At 40.5% G+C, this 17,716-nt stretch overlaps 1 protein-coding gene across 6 annotated transcripts in view; it reads right to left on the reverse strand.

Annotated features, from left to right (window-relative positions):
• Nucleotides 1-9,524: 9,524 nt before the first annotated feature.
• The window catches only part of pot1 (protection of telomeres 1 homolog), a 132,653-nt gene continuing 124,461 nt past the window's right edge, over nucleotides 9,525-17,716 (reverse strand). For all 6 annotated transcript variants that reach the window (XM_051951558.1, XM_051951559.1, XM_051951560.1 and 3 more), the window contains exons 19-20: nucleotides 12,664-12,769; nucleotides 9,525-9,872 (exon numbers count right to left, since the gene is read on the reverse strand). In XM_051951558.1, coding sequence (XP_051807518.1) covers nucleotides 9,754-9,872; nucleotides 12,664-12,769 — 225 coding nt within the window. In that variant the 3' untranslated portion in view covers nucleotides 9,525-9,753. The remainder of the gene's footprint in view (nucleotides 9,873-12,663; nucleotides 12,770-17,716) is intronic.

Raw genomic sequence — 17,716 nt, forward strand, 5'->3', positions numbered from 1 at the left:
GGAATACAGAAAGTCTGACCAAGTTCAGCAGCAAGGTGTCTCACCAAAACAAAATAGTGTTTGTGTATGTCGTGGTCAAGGACACCCACTTGAGCAATGTCCAAGATTGTCCAAAAAATGCACAAGGACAACATAAACTTTCTAAAGGAGAAAGGAGTCTGCTTTGGCTGCCTATGCACTGGGTTATAAGAGCAAGGACTGTGATAGCGCCGGACTTGTAAGATATGCAGCCAAAAACATCCTAGCATTCTTCATATCAGCCAAAAGGACAAAGCAAACAGCACAGACCCTCAACAATCCAAGGAATGGTTCCTTGGATTGAGCAGTGCACCTGTTTCTCTGCAAACACATGACTATATAATGGCCGGAAATAATGAAGGCATTCTTTCTATTTTTCCAGTTCAGATAAAGGCTAGCAAAGGGGACAAGATCATCCAAACCTATGCCTTTCTTGATCCAGGCAGTACAGCTACATTTTGCTCTGAAACCCTTATAAGGAAACTCAATATGAATGGAAGGAAAGCTCAAATCAGTCTGCGCACTATGGGCTCAAGAGCATCCGTTTCCAGTTACAGGCTAACAGGTTTGGAGATCTCAGGTTTCGCTGGAAACCAGTTCTATAACTTACCTGAGGTCTACACACAGAAGAGGATACCTGTAAGTGCAAAAAATATCATAAAGGAAGAGGAACTGGCTAAGTGGCCATATTTGGATAGTGTTGGTGTTCCTCAAATCCAAGCTGATGTGGAGTTATTGATAGGCACCAATGCCTCCAAAATGCTTGAACCCTGGGAAGTGATTAATAGCCATGGAAACTGACCTTACGCCATGAAAACCCTATTGGGGTGGGCTATAAATGGCCCCCTGCAATGTTGCCATGATGATCGGTGTGAGAGTGGCCACCCCGCTGCTACAGTCAACAGGATCTCCATAGAAAGGCTGGAGGAATTACTGAATAATCAGTACAATCATGATTTTAATGAAAACACATCAGGAGACAAAATGGAGATGTCAAGGGATGATGTCAAGTTCATGGAAATCATGAAAGATTCAGTGAAGCTTCAAGACGGACATTATACCTTGAGGTTTCCCTTTAAGGAGGAAGTCTCTCTGCCAAATAATTACTGTATTGCCAAGCAGCGTATTATTGGGTTTAAGAGGAGGTTTGAAAGAACTGAAAAATTCCATCAGGAATACACCACCTTTCTCAGTGACATGATCAAAGAAGGATATGCTGAATGTGTGCCTGAGGATGAGTTGGTGCCATCTGATGGTAAGGTGTGGTACATTCTGCACCACGGAGTGTACCATCCCAAGAAGGGAAATCTTCGTGTTGTATTTGACTGTGGAGCTGAGTTCAGAGGAAAATCTCTCAACAGTCAGCTTCTACAGTTCCCTCACCTCACTAGTTCTCTGCTAGGAGTCCTCACACGGTTCAGACAAGAACCTGTGGCTGTGATGGCTGACATTCAGTCCATGTTCCATCAAGTCAGGGTAGCTCAAGATGACAGAAATTACCTGTGTTTCTTGTGGTGGCCTGAAGGGGATTTAAAGCAAGAACTTGTAGAATATAGGATGACTGTACATCTGTTTGGGGCAGTATCTTCGCCCAGCTGTTCTTCCTATGCTCTACGAAAAACTGAAGAAGATAACCAGAACAATTTCTCAGCAGAAGTCGCTGACACAGTCAACCAGAACTTTTACATGGACGACTGTCTTAAAAGTTTGCCATCAGAGCAAGTTGCTATTGAGATGGTCTGAGATTTGACAGCTGTTTGTCAGAAGGGAGGCTTCCATCTGACAAAATAGATTAGCAACAGTCGAGGTGTACTACTATCCATTCCAGAAAAACAAAGTTCCAAGATTTTGCATGAGTTGGATTTGGATAGAGACCAATTACCTGTTGAGAGAGCGCTTGGCCTCCAGTGGTGTGTTGAAACGGACACTTTCAAGTTCAAGATGGCACTCAAGGAAAAATCCCATACTAGGCGTGTAAGTATTCTTTTAGCCAGCGCTTCCATAAAAGGTCAGAGATGTACTGTACTTGTCTCCACCTCCTTTTAATGTAGAGATCAGCCTTCTCAAACAGCCCAGGTGGTATGACAGGTTTTCTTTTTTCTTTTTTTTTTCTTTATTTCGACCACCGATAGATTTGCTACAGGAATGATAAAAATGGAGCAAAGAGAGGCGCAGTTTTATGCCTAGAGACATTGTGATTGTTGCTGATTCCACAGCCCCACACAGTTCTTGGTTGCTCGGAAGAATTCTACAGACGTATCCAGACTGGAAAGGACTGTTATGTTCTGTGCAAATTCAAACCAAAACTAATATACTGGACAGGCCAGTGACTAAACTATGTCTTCTTCAAGAAAAAGCAACATGAGTTGTAATTACACATATACTACTAGTGACGTTTAAAAAAAGGAAAAGTAAAGGGGTATTTTGTAACCCGGGTGATAAAACTCTAGTTCCAAATATAAAATAAATAAATCCTCCATTCCCGTTTTCCATAACTGGTTTGTCAAATGCGTAATGACGTCATACGTCACGCTGTGCGTCCCGTCATGTGACGGCGCGCGGCCAGTCGGGTTGTTTTATACCCGGAAGGCACTCGCGGGCCGGGAGCTTTGAGAGAGGGACGCATTGGGAATATTGCTGCAAGGTACTGTGGTATTTTCGCTTTTATTTCACAATATTAACTTCTAAAACTAAAGCAACACGTCTTAAATCATAGGAGCCAACTACCGGAGCCGCCAGGCGTCGTGTGGAGTCGCGGGTGTTGATTTAAACAAGGAATCGGTGAGTGCATTAGCGTTAGCATTTTTCCCATTCATTTTCTATGGAGCTGAACTAGCCACGCCGCTGTATTATTTTGAATGGGGCTGGTTAGCATTTATCTTTCATGCCCGGTTCTCAGAATATGCTGGAATCACTGTGGTTTGTTCATTGAAATGTGTTATCTATTTATAACTTTTAAATGTATATAGTGCCATTTTTAGGCCAGATTTTGATTTGTTTATTGCTGCTATGCATCTCTATGCACTTTAAACCAGTCCACTTAGTCAGTGTGACTGATTATGCACTTTACTTTTGGATGCTTAGTATTTTGATATTTTGATTGTAAAGAATATTTTAATATGACAAATATTATTTATTCAGTTGGGATGTAGATTTTGAATTTGAACTTTGATTATTTAATATTGTACAATATAGAAAATGATACTGTTATTTATAATTCATATTTAGCACTGATATTTTTGAATGTATTTTGATTTACTTTGTGCGCACTAGAAACTTGATTAGTCCTGTCCTTTATATAGGCCAGGTGATGGCGAGCTAGACCCAAGAATTCTAGGCCCACACTGCCTGAAGAACCCTGGAGCTTGAACTGAAGTGAACTGAACTGGACCTCCTGCACCTCCTCCACCTGGTTGGGCTGGTAGGAGGCTCCTTTAAGGCAGCCGTCTCTTCCTTTTCAGTCTTTGCCTCGCAACCAAATCGTTCACACTTAACAAACCTGCACAATTCACCCCCCTCCATGGACACCTACCTCTCCCTCTGGACACTTAACTTATGAACTATGGTTGTGTTAAATGCCATCTTGGCAAAAGCTTTGAACTCGTGTTGTGGGAAGGCCTACGTGGACACTCTGAGGTTGCACATCAGATTGTAACTTGGAAGTGACACTTATTATGAATTTATTGTGTTTTCCCATTTGAATGGCCATTTGAGTTATTGTTAAACGTTTGTATGTCATGTTGTTTAAATATAATATACTGGTGCCACTTAATATTTAATCCTGTGTCCAGTCTTCTTTTCTCCGCTCCTAGAGCTGAACTTAGAATCTTCTGAACTCTAGCCCAACCCAACTAATAATTTACTGCAAATTAGTACCAATACAGTGCTAATAGTAGCGGCATATAGGCTACAATTTGATTTCTTGATTTATTTTAAATGATTTATTGGCTCCATTATGTAAATATATACTGAACTGTGTATGCCCTCCTGCCATTAACAATTAGGGGCCGGTGTGTTGGAGCCATAATTTATGTTTATTATGTTTCTTTATTTTTACTATCGACTGGCCATATATTAAGTTTGGTATTGATCTGTAGGGGGAGCCAGGGTCCTGGGTTTTAAAAGCTCCAGGTAATTAGGCCAGGTGTGTCGGATGGAGAGCAAACAGTTTTTGACCGTGCCAGCATGGCAGTGTTGGTTTGTTTGTTCGTATTTCAAAGTTAAAGGAAATGTTTTACTTAAATGGAGAATGGTTAAAGGAATAAACGGATTGATATATCCAAAGAAGAATTGTGTAGAGGACATTTTGTTGGATTGGTTTGCCCGGAGCACGCGTCCACAAGAAATATCCCATCCGCTCCACAGCAGCCTTTAAACTGGAATAAAGGCTGCTACACTAAGTGTAAATAAATAACTTGCAGTGCAAGTTATTTGCAGGTCGCAATATACAGAAAGGGCTCTAAAAGGATGTCTGATGGTTTTATATCAAACTCTGGTGATGGTCTGTGAAGGTTCTCAGTCGTCCAGGTCATCTTATAGTGAAGGGTTTAGTTCAGGCAACTGGACTTATTCTTGTGATCTTGAAGATGTTTCGCTTCTCATCTGAGAGGCTTCTTCAGTTCTAAAACTAGTTAAAGACAGGAGAAAGGCCACTCCTTCCAGGACTCAAATGTACATATTCTAGACATAGAGGACAGATGTTTTGAGAGAGGAGTGAAAAAGGTCAATTATGTTCATCTAGAGCGACCCACTCTGAACAGAGGGGGAGGCCTCAGACATCACCTCTCAGACACATACAAAGCAGCCTTGAAAACTCTCCCCAGAAGATTTAACCACTTTAGTCACCTAGTCATAGGTTGGAGGCTACTCAGTGGGCCGTTAAATCAATGACTCTCATGAAGCCACCCTCTATTAGCAGATTAATACCTCATTGGGATTCAACATCTATTGTTGAAAAATTTCTTTAGTCTTTTATCATCTTGCTGATGGTAGATACCATCAGCCTTAGCCTCACCTTCACCTCTAGTAGTTAAATACCTGGGACTCTCCAAACTAGTTTTAGAACTGAAGAAGCCTCTTGGATGAGAGGCGAAATGTTTTCAAGATCACAAGAATAAGTCCAGTTGCCTGAACTAAACCCTTCACCTTAACTCTGGTGATGTTGAGTAAGCATGTGTGGTCCTGCAGATTAACTGAATTAAACCACGAGATGAATGGGAATGTTAACACGCTCTCAATGACGGAGTGGTAAAAAGTCAGAAGGTTTTTTTTTCACCCCAAACAAACTTAGCTTCCTAAGAAGATGCTGTCTCTGGATACACTTCTTGAGGATATCCTCTGTGTTGGAGGAAAACACAGTCCCTCCAGGAATGAGCGATGTTCGCGATCGCGCTAATTCACTCGAAATCAACCAATCTCCGCAAATTTTGCATGGCCTTGCAATTTTGTCCAATCATCGCAACTTTCCAGCAATTTTGGCCCGCCTCCCGTGAGTTCCACCAATCATAGCAGTTCCCAGCGCAAATCTAATGCACTTACGTCACCGAATTCACTGGTTTGAAGACGCAGACATGTACGATACTAATGTCTCTCTTTTACCAACAAAAATGACTGCTGAAGACCGTGATAAACAATTAATTCACTGATGTTCCTCACCAAAGCGGAGCCAAACTGTTTTACAACCGTGCAATATTGTGGTAGAATACAAAAAAACCCACTGATACACACTTTTTTTTAACACTAAACATATTAGAACGGCTGAAATGACAACAGACCAGAAAAATCACCATGATGGAAACCACTGCATCCGGATCCCTTAAAGCACTGAAAGAATGAGGTAAATTAGATTAATTATTTCACCAAAGAAAACGGCGGAGTTATGTGACGATCAACATGTGTGAATCCTTCCTCTGTTACCAACATCACTCAAAAACGGACTCAGTGACTGGAATGAAATTTTCAGGGTCGGTCAGAAATGACAAGGACCAAATGATTAGACTTCGGCAGTGATACGGCTTAAAGTTTGGATCCACGGATTTGTTAAGGATTCATAGCGGCACGGCGTCTGATAGCGGCACGGCGTCTGATAGCGGCACGGTAACCATGGCAACAGGTGAACGCTACCTCAGCGGCTTGCTGACGATCACATCATTGTGATACTCCAACAAATCTACCACTGTGGACGTATCGGAAATGATACAAGGAACAACTGATTAAATTGTGGGAGTGTTTCTGAGTCCCAACAATTCCTGTCGCCCCTGCATAGTTAGGTCACGACATATTAAACCAGTATCTGGCTGCTGCTAACGTCCCACCATAGTGTGCCAGCTTTTGTGGAAATGGGTTGGAACGTTAAATAATTAATTTTGGAATAAATATTTTCAATTACAGTGTTGAAAGATGTTCTACAAGCTGGAAAAAAATGCAGCTTTTTAGCAATTATCACTGTCTCCCGCAATTTCATCACAACAAATAAGCTTAAAACATCGCAACTTTTATCGCAATTTTTTAGAAAAGCTGCTAAGACAGTGATGCCACTGTCTTATCTAAAATATATATATATGTCAGGGTAGAGACTGCGATTTGGTAGATTTTCTACCAGTAGAGATTGCGATTGGAGTCTCTACCAGTAGAGATTGCGATTGGAGTGTCTACCAGTAGAGTTTGCGATTGTAATCTCTACCAGTAGAGATCAGGGTTCTCGCCAGGATTTTTTTTCAGCGTAACGGCACATCCTCCTGCGCGCGCGCAATAGACAGGAACGCGCATGCGCAATAGACGGGAACGGGTCAATCGACAGGAAAGTACGGCTGAGGTGGGGAGACATAAATTAACCTAGATAGGCACCCAGTTGATAAAAACAAACGCACATGGCGTTATCTGTCAAAATAACAGCGCAGCGGCCCTAATCACAGTGTTAACCCTTCCTGTTCGGCCCCCGACCGTGGTCAGGAAGCCCAGGGTTAACCCCCTTCACTTCCTCAGCAGCCGTAGAGGCAAAGACACAGGAGCCCAGCCGCATCGAAGAACACTGCAGCCTTTATTGTCTATAAACAGTGGCTGAACCGCACAGTACCGCCTACCCATCAACTACACACCTTCTCTCCTCCTCCGACTGCACCGACTGCCCGTCTCTCTCACTCGCTCTAGAGTGCCTGTATAACCAGAGTGGCGACATGATGGGTCCAAAAAATTTTGGTCACGTGATTTATGGCGCCATTTTGTTTCCAATTCATGAACGCCGGGTTTGCCTGTTAACGTTGTTTACACCGCAGAGAGTAATTCTAGGTCCTTTTTCGCTTCCTAAATACCTGAAAAATGACGGGCTGTTGTGCCTTTGGGTGCACAAATCGATCGGAGAAGGGATTCCACATGTTTAGATTTCCCAGTAATAGTGAAAGAAGGAAACTGTGGGAAAATAAAGTCCGGAGAGTGGGATGGAAACCGACTTCATCATCGTTTTTGTGCCGGGTTAGTCCCATGTATGTACTTTTATGTTATGATGTATGGGTGAATGACAGAAGTTTTTTTTGTGATTTTAGGCAATTGTGGTTATTTTGACTTTGACCATTTTCATGCATGGAGATGCATGAAATACGGGCCCCGTTAAACTTCAGCGGCCCGTATGTGCAAACGTATTTTACTAAATTGACCGAAGCTGCAAACTCGATGATAGGAATATTATACACCCATGGAAAGCTTAGATTCTCATGAATCCGCCGGTATAAACCACTTTCAGATGTGATTACCACAGCGGATAATATAAACACAATTGTCCAACAAAGAGCAAATAACGTAAACAGCACAACTCACCTTTGAAGGCTCAAAACTAGTCACAGATGAAAATATTTCACAAAAAACGGTCATAATCCAACCTTGGACATCCAGACAAAACAAGCCAGTAAAATATTTTGTCCAAAACATGTCTTGAAATCAGTAAGCAATCCACAAATGGCTAGTTTTTGTGAATGTGCACCTCGCGCTGCGCGTCCCATATTGAGTGAATGGAAACAAAATGGCGTCAAATCCCCAGTTGTCGCCACTCTGGTTATACAGGCACTCTAACTCGCTCTCCCCCTCCCTCCCACACACACACGCTGCTCTCTCTCCCACTCTCATGACGGAGCCACACACTCTCATAACAACAGTGCAATCTTTGAAATGCGCTGGCGTAGCGGCCCTAATCACAGCGTAATCTTTTAAACTGAGCATAATGGGCCGTTAAGACTGCGTAACGGCCCGTTAGACAGTGTAACGGGCCGTTATGCGCTGGCGAGAACCCTGGAGATGGAAATTTAAATCTGACCCCTGACCTGACCCCTGACCCTAACCTTAACTGACCCTGACCTTTTAATCTAACCCCTGCCCTGACACCTGACCCTAACCTTAAAAGTCTAACCTTAGCCCTGACAAATCTCTACTGGTAGGATTGGAGTTTCTACTGGTAGAGATTGCGATCGCAATCTCTACTGGTAGAAACTCCAATTCTACCAAATTGCAGTCTCTACCATGATATATATATATATATATATATATATATAACTGTTTTTGAAATTTTCTTGTGGAGATTACATTTAAGTTGAGGGCCTAATACAATCCCAAGATACTTGAATTCTGTCACTGAACTGATTTCTTGATTTTGTATCATAATTTTAAAATATTGTTGGTTTGATTTCCTAACTTAGCACCTTTATTTAGCTCAAACAGGCACAAGCACACATGGTAACACTTTATAATAACTATACACTATTAAGCATTAGTTAAGCATTGGTTCAGCATAATTTAAGCATTAGTTAATCCTTAAATCCTTAAATTCATTGAGTATGAATATGTGTTTGTAAATCATATACTAACACAGTTGCTAACCCTTTATAAAGTATTAACAACTGAGATTATTAATGAGCAACAAAACATTTTAACCGGATTTATTAAGTGCTTAGTAATGCATAATAAATGCCATACAGATCATGAATTCATGATTAATTAAGCACGTATAACTAATTAGTTACAAATGATGAGTTAACAATGAATTAAGCACTTTACTAATGTTTAACTAATGCTTAATAATGTGTCAGTTGAACATTTAAAACTGTCTTTACTAATGCTTTGTAATGTATTACTAATGGTGAATTCATGATGAGTTCATGAGGATTTAAGGATTAACTAATGCTTAAATTATGCTGAACCAATGCTTAACTAATGCTTAATAGTGTATAGTTATTATAAAGTGTTACCGCACACATTCCTGGGGGACGATCTGTAAACTGAATGCTGACGAGGCAATAAAACTGCTCTGAACACACAATAAACAAATCCTACTTAACAACAGTCAAATAAAGTGAGCTCAGTTACTCCATGTGAGCTTAAAAGCATCAGATTGTGCATTAAACCCATAAATAGCCCATCTGCTGTAGATGGTGAGAATGACAGCTGTCCCGTATCAGAGAGGATTCAGTGGTTAATCATACGCAGGTCCAGTTGCAAAATATCAGCAATCTATCAAACAATACTGTTTGGTCTTTTATTTAGAAGGAGTCATTTAACACAATGAACTGTTCAAGATTGTTTCATGTCTTACTTTTATAGTCATTTACACAATAAACACAAATAAGAAACTACCGAAGAAAGGAACTAAATGATCAATACCACATTGGTGTAAACTGGTTTTATCCTGCAGTGTTACTGGTGGTCTCTGACCCTGGAGGTGAAGGTGGTTCAGGAAGGGTCGGGGTTCGATTATGTGGATCGGGGTTTGATGAGGTTGGTCTGACAGATATGGTAGCAGGTCTGATTCTGCCCCACATCATCCTTCGTTTGGTACGCCGTCAGACACATGTCGAGCCACGGATGCTGGTCTGAGGACGAACAAATGATCAAAAGTTACAAACCTGAGAACAACTTCAAACATCCTGCACTGTCTGTGAAGTGAAGGACTAAAACAAAATACAGTAGTTAAACTGAGAACGCGTAAAACGGAACATTAGAGGTATCTTGCTAATAAATCTTGCTACATTGTGTTCAAAAGACTCACAATTATGCGTCTGATAAATGAGCTGAATGTAACACAGTACCAGTCAGAGTTTGGACAAACCTTCTATGAAGGATTTACTTATTTTTTTTCTTTATTATCATAAAATAGCATGTTATATGTCAACCAGCTTCTACAGTCTACAACTTAAAATAGATCAGACGCAAAGCAATGTACATCTGAGAGTAGATACAACACAAGCAAGCATCTCATCAGGGGAGAACAGTCTGAATAAGAGCCATAAAATAAGTTCAAGTGTGACAATAGGATCCTGGTGTCTACAGGCAGTGCGGACGTAATAGGATTTTTTATTTTTTTTGCAGTCTGTCAGGTGCAAAGTTGTTCAGTGAAGACATGGGTTTTTAGACTTTTTTTTTTTAAAGACTGAGAGAGATTCCGCAGAGCGAACAGAGTTTGGTAACTCGTTCCACCACTGAAGAACCGCAGAGGAGAACAGTCTAGCTATAGACCAGCCCTGTTGCGGTGGCTGTATCAGGCAGGTTTGTTGGCAAAGTGTAGTGGGCGGGAGGGAGCGCAGACCTGAATGAGAGAGTTGAGGTAGGAGGGAACAGTTTTCATTCCAGTTTTGAATGCAGGTGTCAGAGTTTAAAATTTTATGCAGCTGCAACTGTAAGTGAAGCGATCTGAACGGTCTGGTGACATGGTGTTTTTGGGTGGCTGAAAACCAGATGTGCTGCTGCATTCTGGATCATCTGCAGAGGTTTGACCATGCATGCAGAAAGCCTGCCAGTAAGGAGTTGCAGTAGTGGATGTCTGATACAGTATTACTGGACCAGGAGTTGTGCTGCATCTTCAGACAGGAAGGGTCTGATCTTCCAGATGTTGTACAGGGTGAATCAACACGACTGAGCAGCTGAGGCCACATGAGCCTTGGAGGCTAATTAGTCACTGATCATGACACTCAAGTTTCTGGCAGACTTTGTGGGTTTCAGTTGAGTTGATTCAAGCTGGACGTTGAGCTTAATGAGGTCACCTTCTTTAACTTGTCAAAAATGCAAACTGGTTGAAATTCTTGCCTTATTTATGTGTTTGAGAGCATCATCTGTGTTGTGTCGAGGTAGCGTTGGTATACAGAAATCAGCCCTGTTCAACTACTATAAAAAACATATTAAGGCAAAAACCACTCAGCTAAGTAAAGAGAGTCAACAGTCCACCATTTTTACTTGCTTTTTTTCCAACCTGGTGTACTTCCTATTGATGGGGTTATTATAGCGTTGTGGGTCATGCTAATTTTGTACTGTCCACCTCTGTTGTGGAGAGTCAAGGAAATGACGAATATATCAAAGCAAAAAATGGGAGCTCCCTACTTCCAACTTTTCCAAAACAATGATTCTTAGGTGACTGTTTTGTGAGGTTTTCTAATAAAAGTTTGTGATTTAGCTGACTGGAATGAACCTTTGGCTAACTACATTAGAGAGATTGTTGCAGATTCATTATTTTATAACTAGCCTGGGAAAGCTAGACCATTCTCTAGTGCAAACACGGTGCTGGAGAATGGTTTGGCTGCACCTCATTATCAGTCTATAATAGCAGACTGGCTTGTTTGTATTACTTTAAACCAAAGACAGTCATCTTGGGTGGTACTAAGTCCAGGATGCAGTGTCCCAAAATTGTGATGGGGGGATTGTCTTGATGGAATATTTGCATCCCATGCTGGGAGATCAGTACCATCACTAAAATGGATAATTCACCAAAAGAACCAAGCAGGGCTGCCTTATTGCACAATCCATATCTTCACATGAAACATGATTGTTATTTCGCACAGTACAGGGGATTTAGAAAATGACAACGCACTAATAGTGGAAGAAGATACGAATGTTGTATGAAATGTGTAGACTAAATGTTAGACTGAAAGCCAAGGTGTACCTCTGTTGAGTCAGGCCAGCTGTAGTTCCACAGTGGGGACTCCTCTCGTCCATGAACACATGGACATTTTCTAAAAGTGTTATTAACTGTCTCACCATCCACAGCAACAGTTTCTAGAGGTACACAGTCATTCAGGACATCTTGTTATCCATCTGCCTAGATCATCTAAGTCTCATCTTGCACTTGATGTAGGAAGCTCCCATTTTTTGACATATCTTTTTTGAACAACTTCTTGTTCCACTGAATCTCTAAGACAGAAATAGTCCAAAATTAGCGCGAGTCATAGAGACGCACAATAGCTACATTAATAAGAAATACAGCAGGTGGAAATAAACCAGAATACTAAATAAATTAATGATAGGCTTGACCTGCTATCACTGACCATTTGTGTTTCAGGCATTCCAAAATTTAGTCATTCTTGTTCTGTTGTCTCATAACCACAAGCAAAACTGTTTTGTTTTGTTTTTTTAAATTTTTTTTTGGCCTTTTTGCATATTTGCATTATAGTGCACAGTGGGAAAAAAACAGTAAATTGCCATGGGTCGGACTTGAACCCATGACCGCTGCGTCAGTACTATAGCCCTTGTTTTTGGGTCACTCCCTCAAGCTGTTGAGCTAAAAGGGTGTCCAACCATTAGCAGAACTGATGAATTTATCTCTCTTGATATGTTCTGGTATGCACAGAGCTCTTTGAAGAGATTTGTTGAGGTGTTTGTGTCTCACTGACATACCCAGGCTGCCTCCTGGTGGACAGAGGGACTCCATGGTTTGACGGATGCTGTTCTGAGCCTCCTGATTGGCTGCTGCATCCTCTGCAGATACACCGAAGAACGACTCCTGATGTAAGATGCAAACCAAGTTAACAGAAAAAAAAATCACAGTCAGTGTTTATTATTCACACCCAAAATCAATGTCCAGTTTACTGTTACTGTAATAAGCTTATTTGATGTCTGCACTCTGTTCAGCTTGTCAGCATTATTCTAAGTTCCCTGTCCACAAATGTTCTGATAGATTTCTTCACTTTTTCCTTACTCTAATTGTCCCCATAAAATTAGGTTTACCTGTGTTACTATGCTTCTCGTTACGTCAGCTGGAACTAATTTATTTTAATTCTGTGAATTAGCCAAACTATGAAACTGACAAGTCTGTGTCTGTACACTTAGCTAAATATGATTTGTTATGGAAGGGAGCATTTTCTCAATTAACTAATTAATTGTTTGCTCTGTTTACTGTCAGAAAATACTGAAAATAGCTGTTACATTTTTATACAGATGTCTTTTAAAAAGCCTGTTTCATCAACTCAACAGTCCAAAACACCCCAAAATAATATTTTACTATTCTACAGGACAAAGAATAACAGGAAATCCTGAAAACAGAGAAAATCAAGTGATTAATTCACCAATTTACACTCATGAATGTAGGATTTCTTGATATATATTTGTAAGGGTTTTCTCCACCAATTATAACTGTAAGATTATAATAATGTTTCTCCACCAATATTAATGCAGGGTTAATGTTTGCTCAAATGGGGTTAAGGGTTTTATACAGAATTATTATACAGTCGACCTGATTTTCGACCAGCGAAGTATTTAGATTACACAAATATAATAATTAGTATATGAAACACTTCTGGTTGCGCTGTCAAGAAGAGCTTCAGGAATTGTAAGATGAATTATTTAGCTTGAGAGGTTATGTATAAAATTGAGGTAGCTGGAATCTATAGTAGTTAGGGACCAAAATGTGAACAAAACAATTGAGGCACTGAACTTATATTTGTGTATATTTATTAAGCTAAACTAAACAATAACAACAATAACACACATTAAGATGAACAACAACAACACAAAACAAATGAGATGGTGAGATGTGAAGGATGGGAAAAGGAAGGAAGAGAACAACATTTCAACGTAACACTGGGATTAATATTACACTTGAAATATGATGTTCTGAGGGAAAAGGGATAAACAGACCACACCTGAAAGCAGTCATCAATTTGACAGTAGGCGAAATTGTTAGCCTTTGAATTTTATCTTTGTAAAGATAATTTGAGAAAGTTGCACCAAGTTCCATTGACTGAAAGGTACTTGCGTGCCCGTGATGACGATGATGATGAGGATGAGGATGATGATGCTGCATTGGTGGATGGTCCGGTCGGCCTTTGTTGATGTGGGTTGGAACAACGGTGGACAGAGTGGAGCCTCGGAGTCTGGAGAACTCTTGGGTTGGAAGCCTCTGATGATGAAGGAAAGTTCTTTGTTCGAACAGAGGATTCTAATGGTGCAGGAGGACTCTTGACTGTGATGGTGAAAGGGGGCTCCAAGTAGGAAAAGAGACTCCAAGTGGTAAAACAGACTCCTCTGGGTGGACTCTTGATGTTACATGGGAAAAGCGACTCCCAATGGTAAAACAGGCTCCTAATGGACTCTCAGGTGGTGAAAAGAGACTCCCAGTGGTACTTTCAGATGTGGTCTTTTAAAGTGGGCCTTCGCATATCATTAACTCAGCAGGGGTCTCGTACATCCTCCGTCAGGGAGGACTGATGTTCAGATGTCCCTCACAGAGTTACATTTCCAGGTAATTTCTGTAACTTTCAAAAATATTGAAATTTGGTGAACATGGTTTATCTAGGAGCATTACTGACAGATACCTGATTAAATGTTACCAAACATGATCATATGTGACTGGCAGACATGTTGAAATTATGACATTGATACAAATACAAAAAAAACTCAGGATTAAAGACAAGGCAAGATATAGGTTGACATGTAGTTATTGGAAAGTTCATTTGTTTTATGAAATGGGTATATTTAAAATGAGTTTAGTTCAGAATTGTGAGATGATTGTCTTTATTGGTTCTGATTGGAGTTCAGAGTTCCTTGTCGGTAAGTGGAATGTCTTTGAAGTTGTCATGTAGGTTCTGAGCTCCCCCTTCAATGGCTCAGGAAGCAGTCAGAATGTGTATTGGTGGCCATTTGGTCCTGATAGTGAGTGGGGTCTGTGTGGGGAAATCCTGTAACGCCTGGTCTCCTGCTCTCCTGCTGATCTGACACCTTGCATCTTCGGGCCAGATGTGGAAAGTATCTTTGTTTGCAGTGTCTTGGTGTCTCAGCTCCACTGATCAAAGCAAGCCTCGTCTCCACTGTGTCTGTGAAGGTGGTAAATAAGTTCTTGTCCTGTTCCACTGTTGATAATGGCTGGTGGATCCACATGAACATGTTTGTCATGCTTTTTGTCTTTATGTTTCCTTTTCTTGTTTCACCTGCAAATCTATTTCTTTCAATTTATATAACTTTATTGGTTCCCAGAGGCAAAGCTTGTTGGATTACCAATACAGAGACAATAACACAAAATAATCAAGTCACGTGGAAACACAACATATAAAAGACATCCTGCCACTGTAGCAGACTGACACAGAAACTAACACTTAATGTACACACGTGGACAAAATTGTTGGTACCCCTCAGTTAAAGAAGGAAAAACCCACAATTCTCACTGAAATCACTTGAAACTCACAAAAGTAACAATAAATAAAAATTTATTGAAAATTAAATAATCAAAATCAGCCATTACTTTTGAATTGTTGATTAACATAATTATTTAAAAAAACAAACTAATGAAATAGGGCTGGACAAAAATGATGGTACCCATAACTTAATATTTTGTTGCACAACCTTTTGAGGCAATCACTGCAATTAAACGATTTCTGTATTTGTCAATGAGCGTTCTGCAGCTGTCAACAGGTATTTTGGCCCACTCCTCATGAGCAAACAGCTCCAGTTGTCTCAGGTTTGATGGGTGTCTTCTCCAAATGGCATGTTTCAGCTCCTTCCACATATGTTCAATGGGATTCAGATCTGGGCTCATAGAAGGCCACTTTAGAATAGTCCAACGCTTTTCTCTCAGCCATTCTTGGGTGTTTTTGGCTGTGTGTTTTGGATTGTTGTCCTGTTGGAAGACCCATGACCTGCGACTGAGACCAAGCTTTCTGACACTAGGCAGCACATTTCTCTCCAGAATGCCTTGATAGTCTTCAGATTTCATCGTACCTTGCACACTTTCAAGACACCCTGTGCCAGATGCAGCAAAGCAGCCCCAAAACATTACTGAGCCTCCTCCATGTTTCACCGTAGGGACAGTGTTCTTTTCTTCGTATGCTTGGTTTTTGAGTCTATGAACATAGAGTTGATGTGCCTTACCAAAAAGCTCCAGTTTGGTCTCATCTGTCCAAAGGACATTCTCCCAGAAGCTTTGTGGCTTGTCAACATGCATTTTTGCAAATTCCAGTCTGGCTTTTTTATGAGTTTTTTTCAGCAGTGGTGTCCTCCTTGGTCGTCTCCCATGAAGTCCACTTTGGCTCAAACAACGACGAATGGTGTGATCTGACACTGATGTACCTTGGCCTTGGAGTTCACCTTTAATTTCTTTGGAGGTTGCTCTGGGCTCTTTGGATACAATTTGAACGATCCGTCTCTTCAATTTGTCATCAATTTTCCTCTTGCGGCCATGTCAAGGGAGGTTGGCTACTGTCCCGTGGGTCTTGAACTTCTGAATAATATCAGCCACTGTTGTCACAGGAACTTCAAGCTGTTTAGAGATGGTCTTATAGCCTTTACCTTTAAGACGTTTGTCTATAATTTTTTTTCGGATGTCCTGGGACAATTCTCTCCTTCGCTTTCTGTTGTCCATGTTCAGTGTGGTACACACCTTTTCACCAAACAGCAGGGTGACTACTTGTCTTCCTTCAAATAGGCAGACTGACTGATTATGAGTTTGGAAACACCTGTGATGTCAATTAAATGACACACCTGAGTTAATCATGTCACTCTGGTCAAATAGTTTTCAATCTTTTATCGAGGTACCATCATTTTTGTCCAGGCCTGTTTCATTAGTTTGTTTTTTTAAATAATTATGTTAATCAACAATTCAAAAGTAATGGCTGTTTTTGGTTATTTAATTTTCAATAAATTTTTATTTATTGTTACTTTTGTGAGTTTCAAGTGATTTCAGTGAGAATTGTGGGTTTTTCCTTCTTTAACTGAGGGGTACCAACAATTTTGTCCACGTGTGTAGGTATAGTGGTGTCCAAATGTCTAAAATAACTAGTGAAGATATTATTATTATTTTCTGTTTGGTGTCATTTTGAATTTAACACAAAAAAATGATACAATAATGTGCCAATGTTCCATAAATCTTCTTGTCATGTCAGGAATGTTTGACTTTGTCAGTTTTCAAGCTCCCCGTAAATGTTTAGTGGAGGTTGAGGTCATGGGACTGTGGAGGAAAGTAAATGACAGTCAGCTTTTTTTTTTTTTTTGGTCTTCTTTGGTCTTCAAGTAAAAGTTTTGAGGTGTGTTTGGGCTCATTATCCTCCTGCAATATGAATCCTTCTCTACGAAGATGCAAACCAGAGGAAGGGGCATGTCTCTGAAGGATGAAAGAACTGCTTGGCTTTTGGTCAGGGTGGAGCTGATTCACTGCAGGTGTCCAATGTCAAAGTAGCAAAACGTTTCATGACTTTAATGTTCTTTCCAACCATTATCTACAGTTAAATGCTGTTTTGTCTCAGCCCACCCCACTTTGAACTCTCTTTCCTCTTGAGAGGAGGTTTAGAGAAGCTATCTGAGATGAAAACTAAACAACCTGCTTTGGAGAAAACTTTTTCTGATTAGAGCCCTGTGTTTCGTAAATTCTGTATCTGTGATGTTGTAAATAGAGACAGAGAGTGTCTTTTCTCTCAGTGAACACAGCTTGATGTATTGATCTTCTGTGCTCACTACTGGTCTG

This window comes from Acanthochromis polyacanthus, chromosome 8 (assembly GCF_021347895.1).
Source record: "Acanthochromis polyacanthus isolate Apoly-LR-REF ecotype Palm Island chromosome 8, KAUST_Apoly_ChrSc, whole genome shotgun sequence".
In the NCBI taxonomy this organism is placed as follows: domain Eukaryota; kingdom Metazoa; phylum Chordata; class Actinopteri; family Pomacentridae; genus Acanthochromis; species Acanthochromis polyacanthus.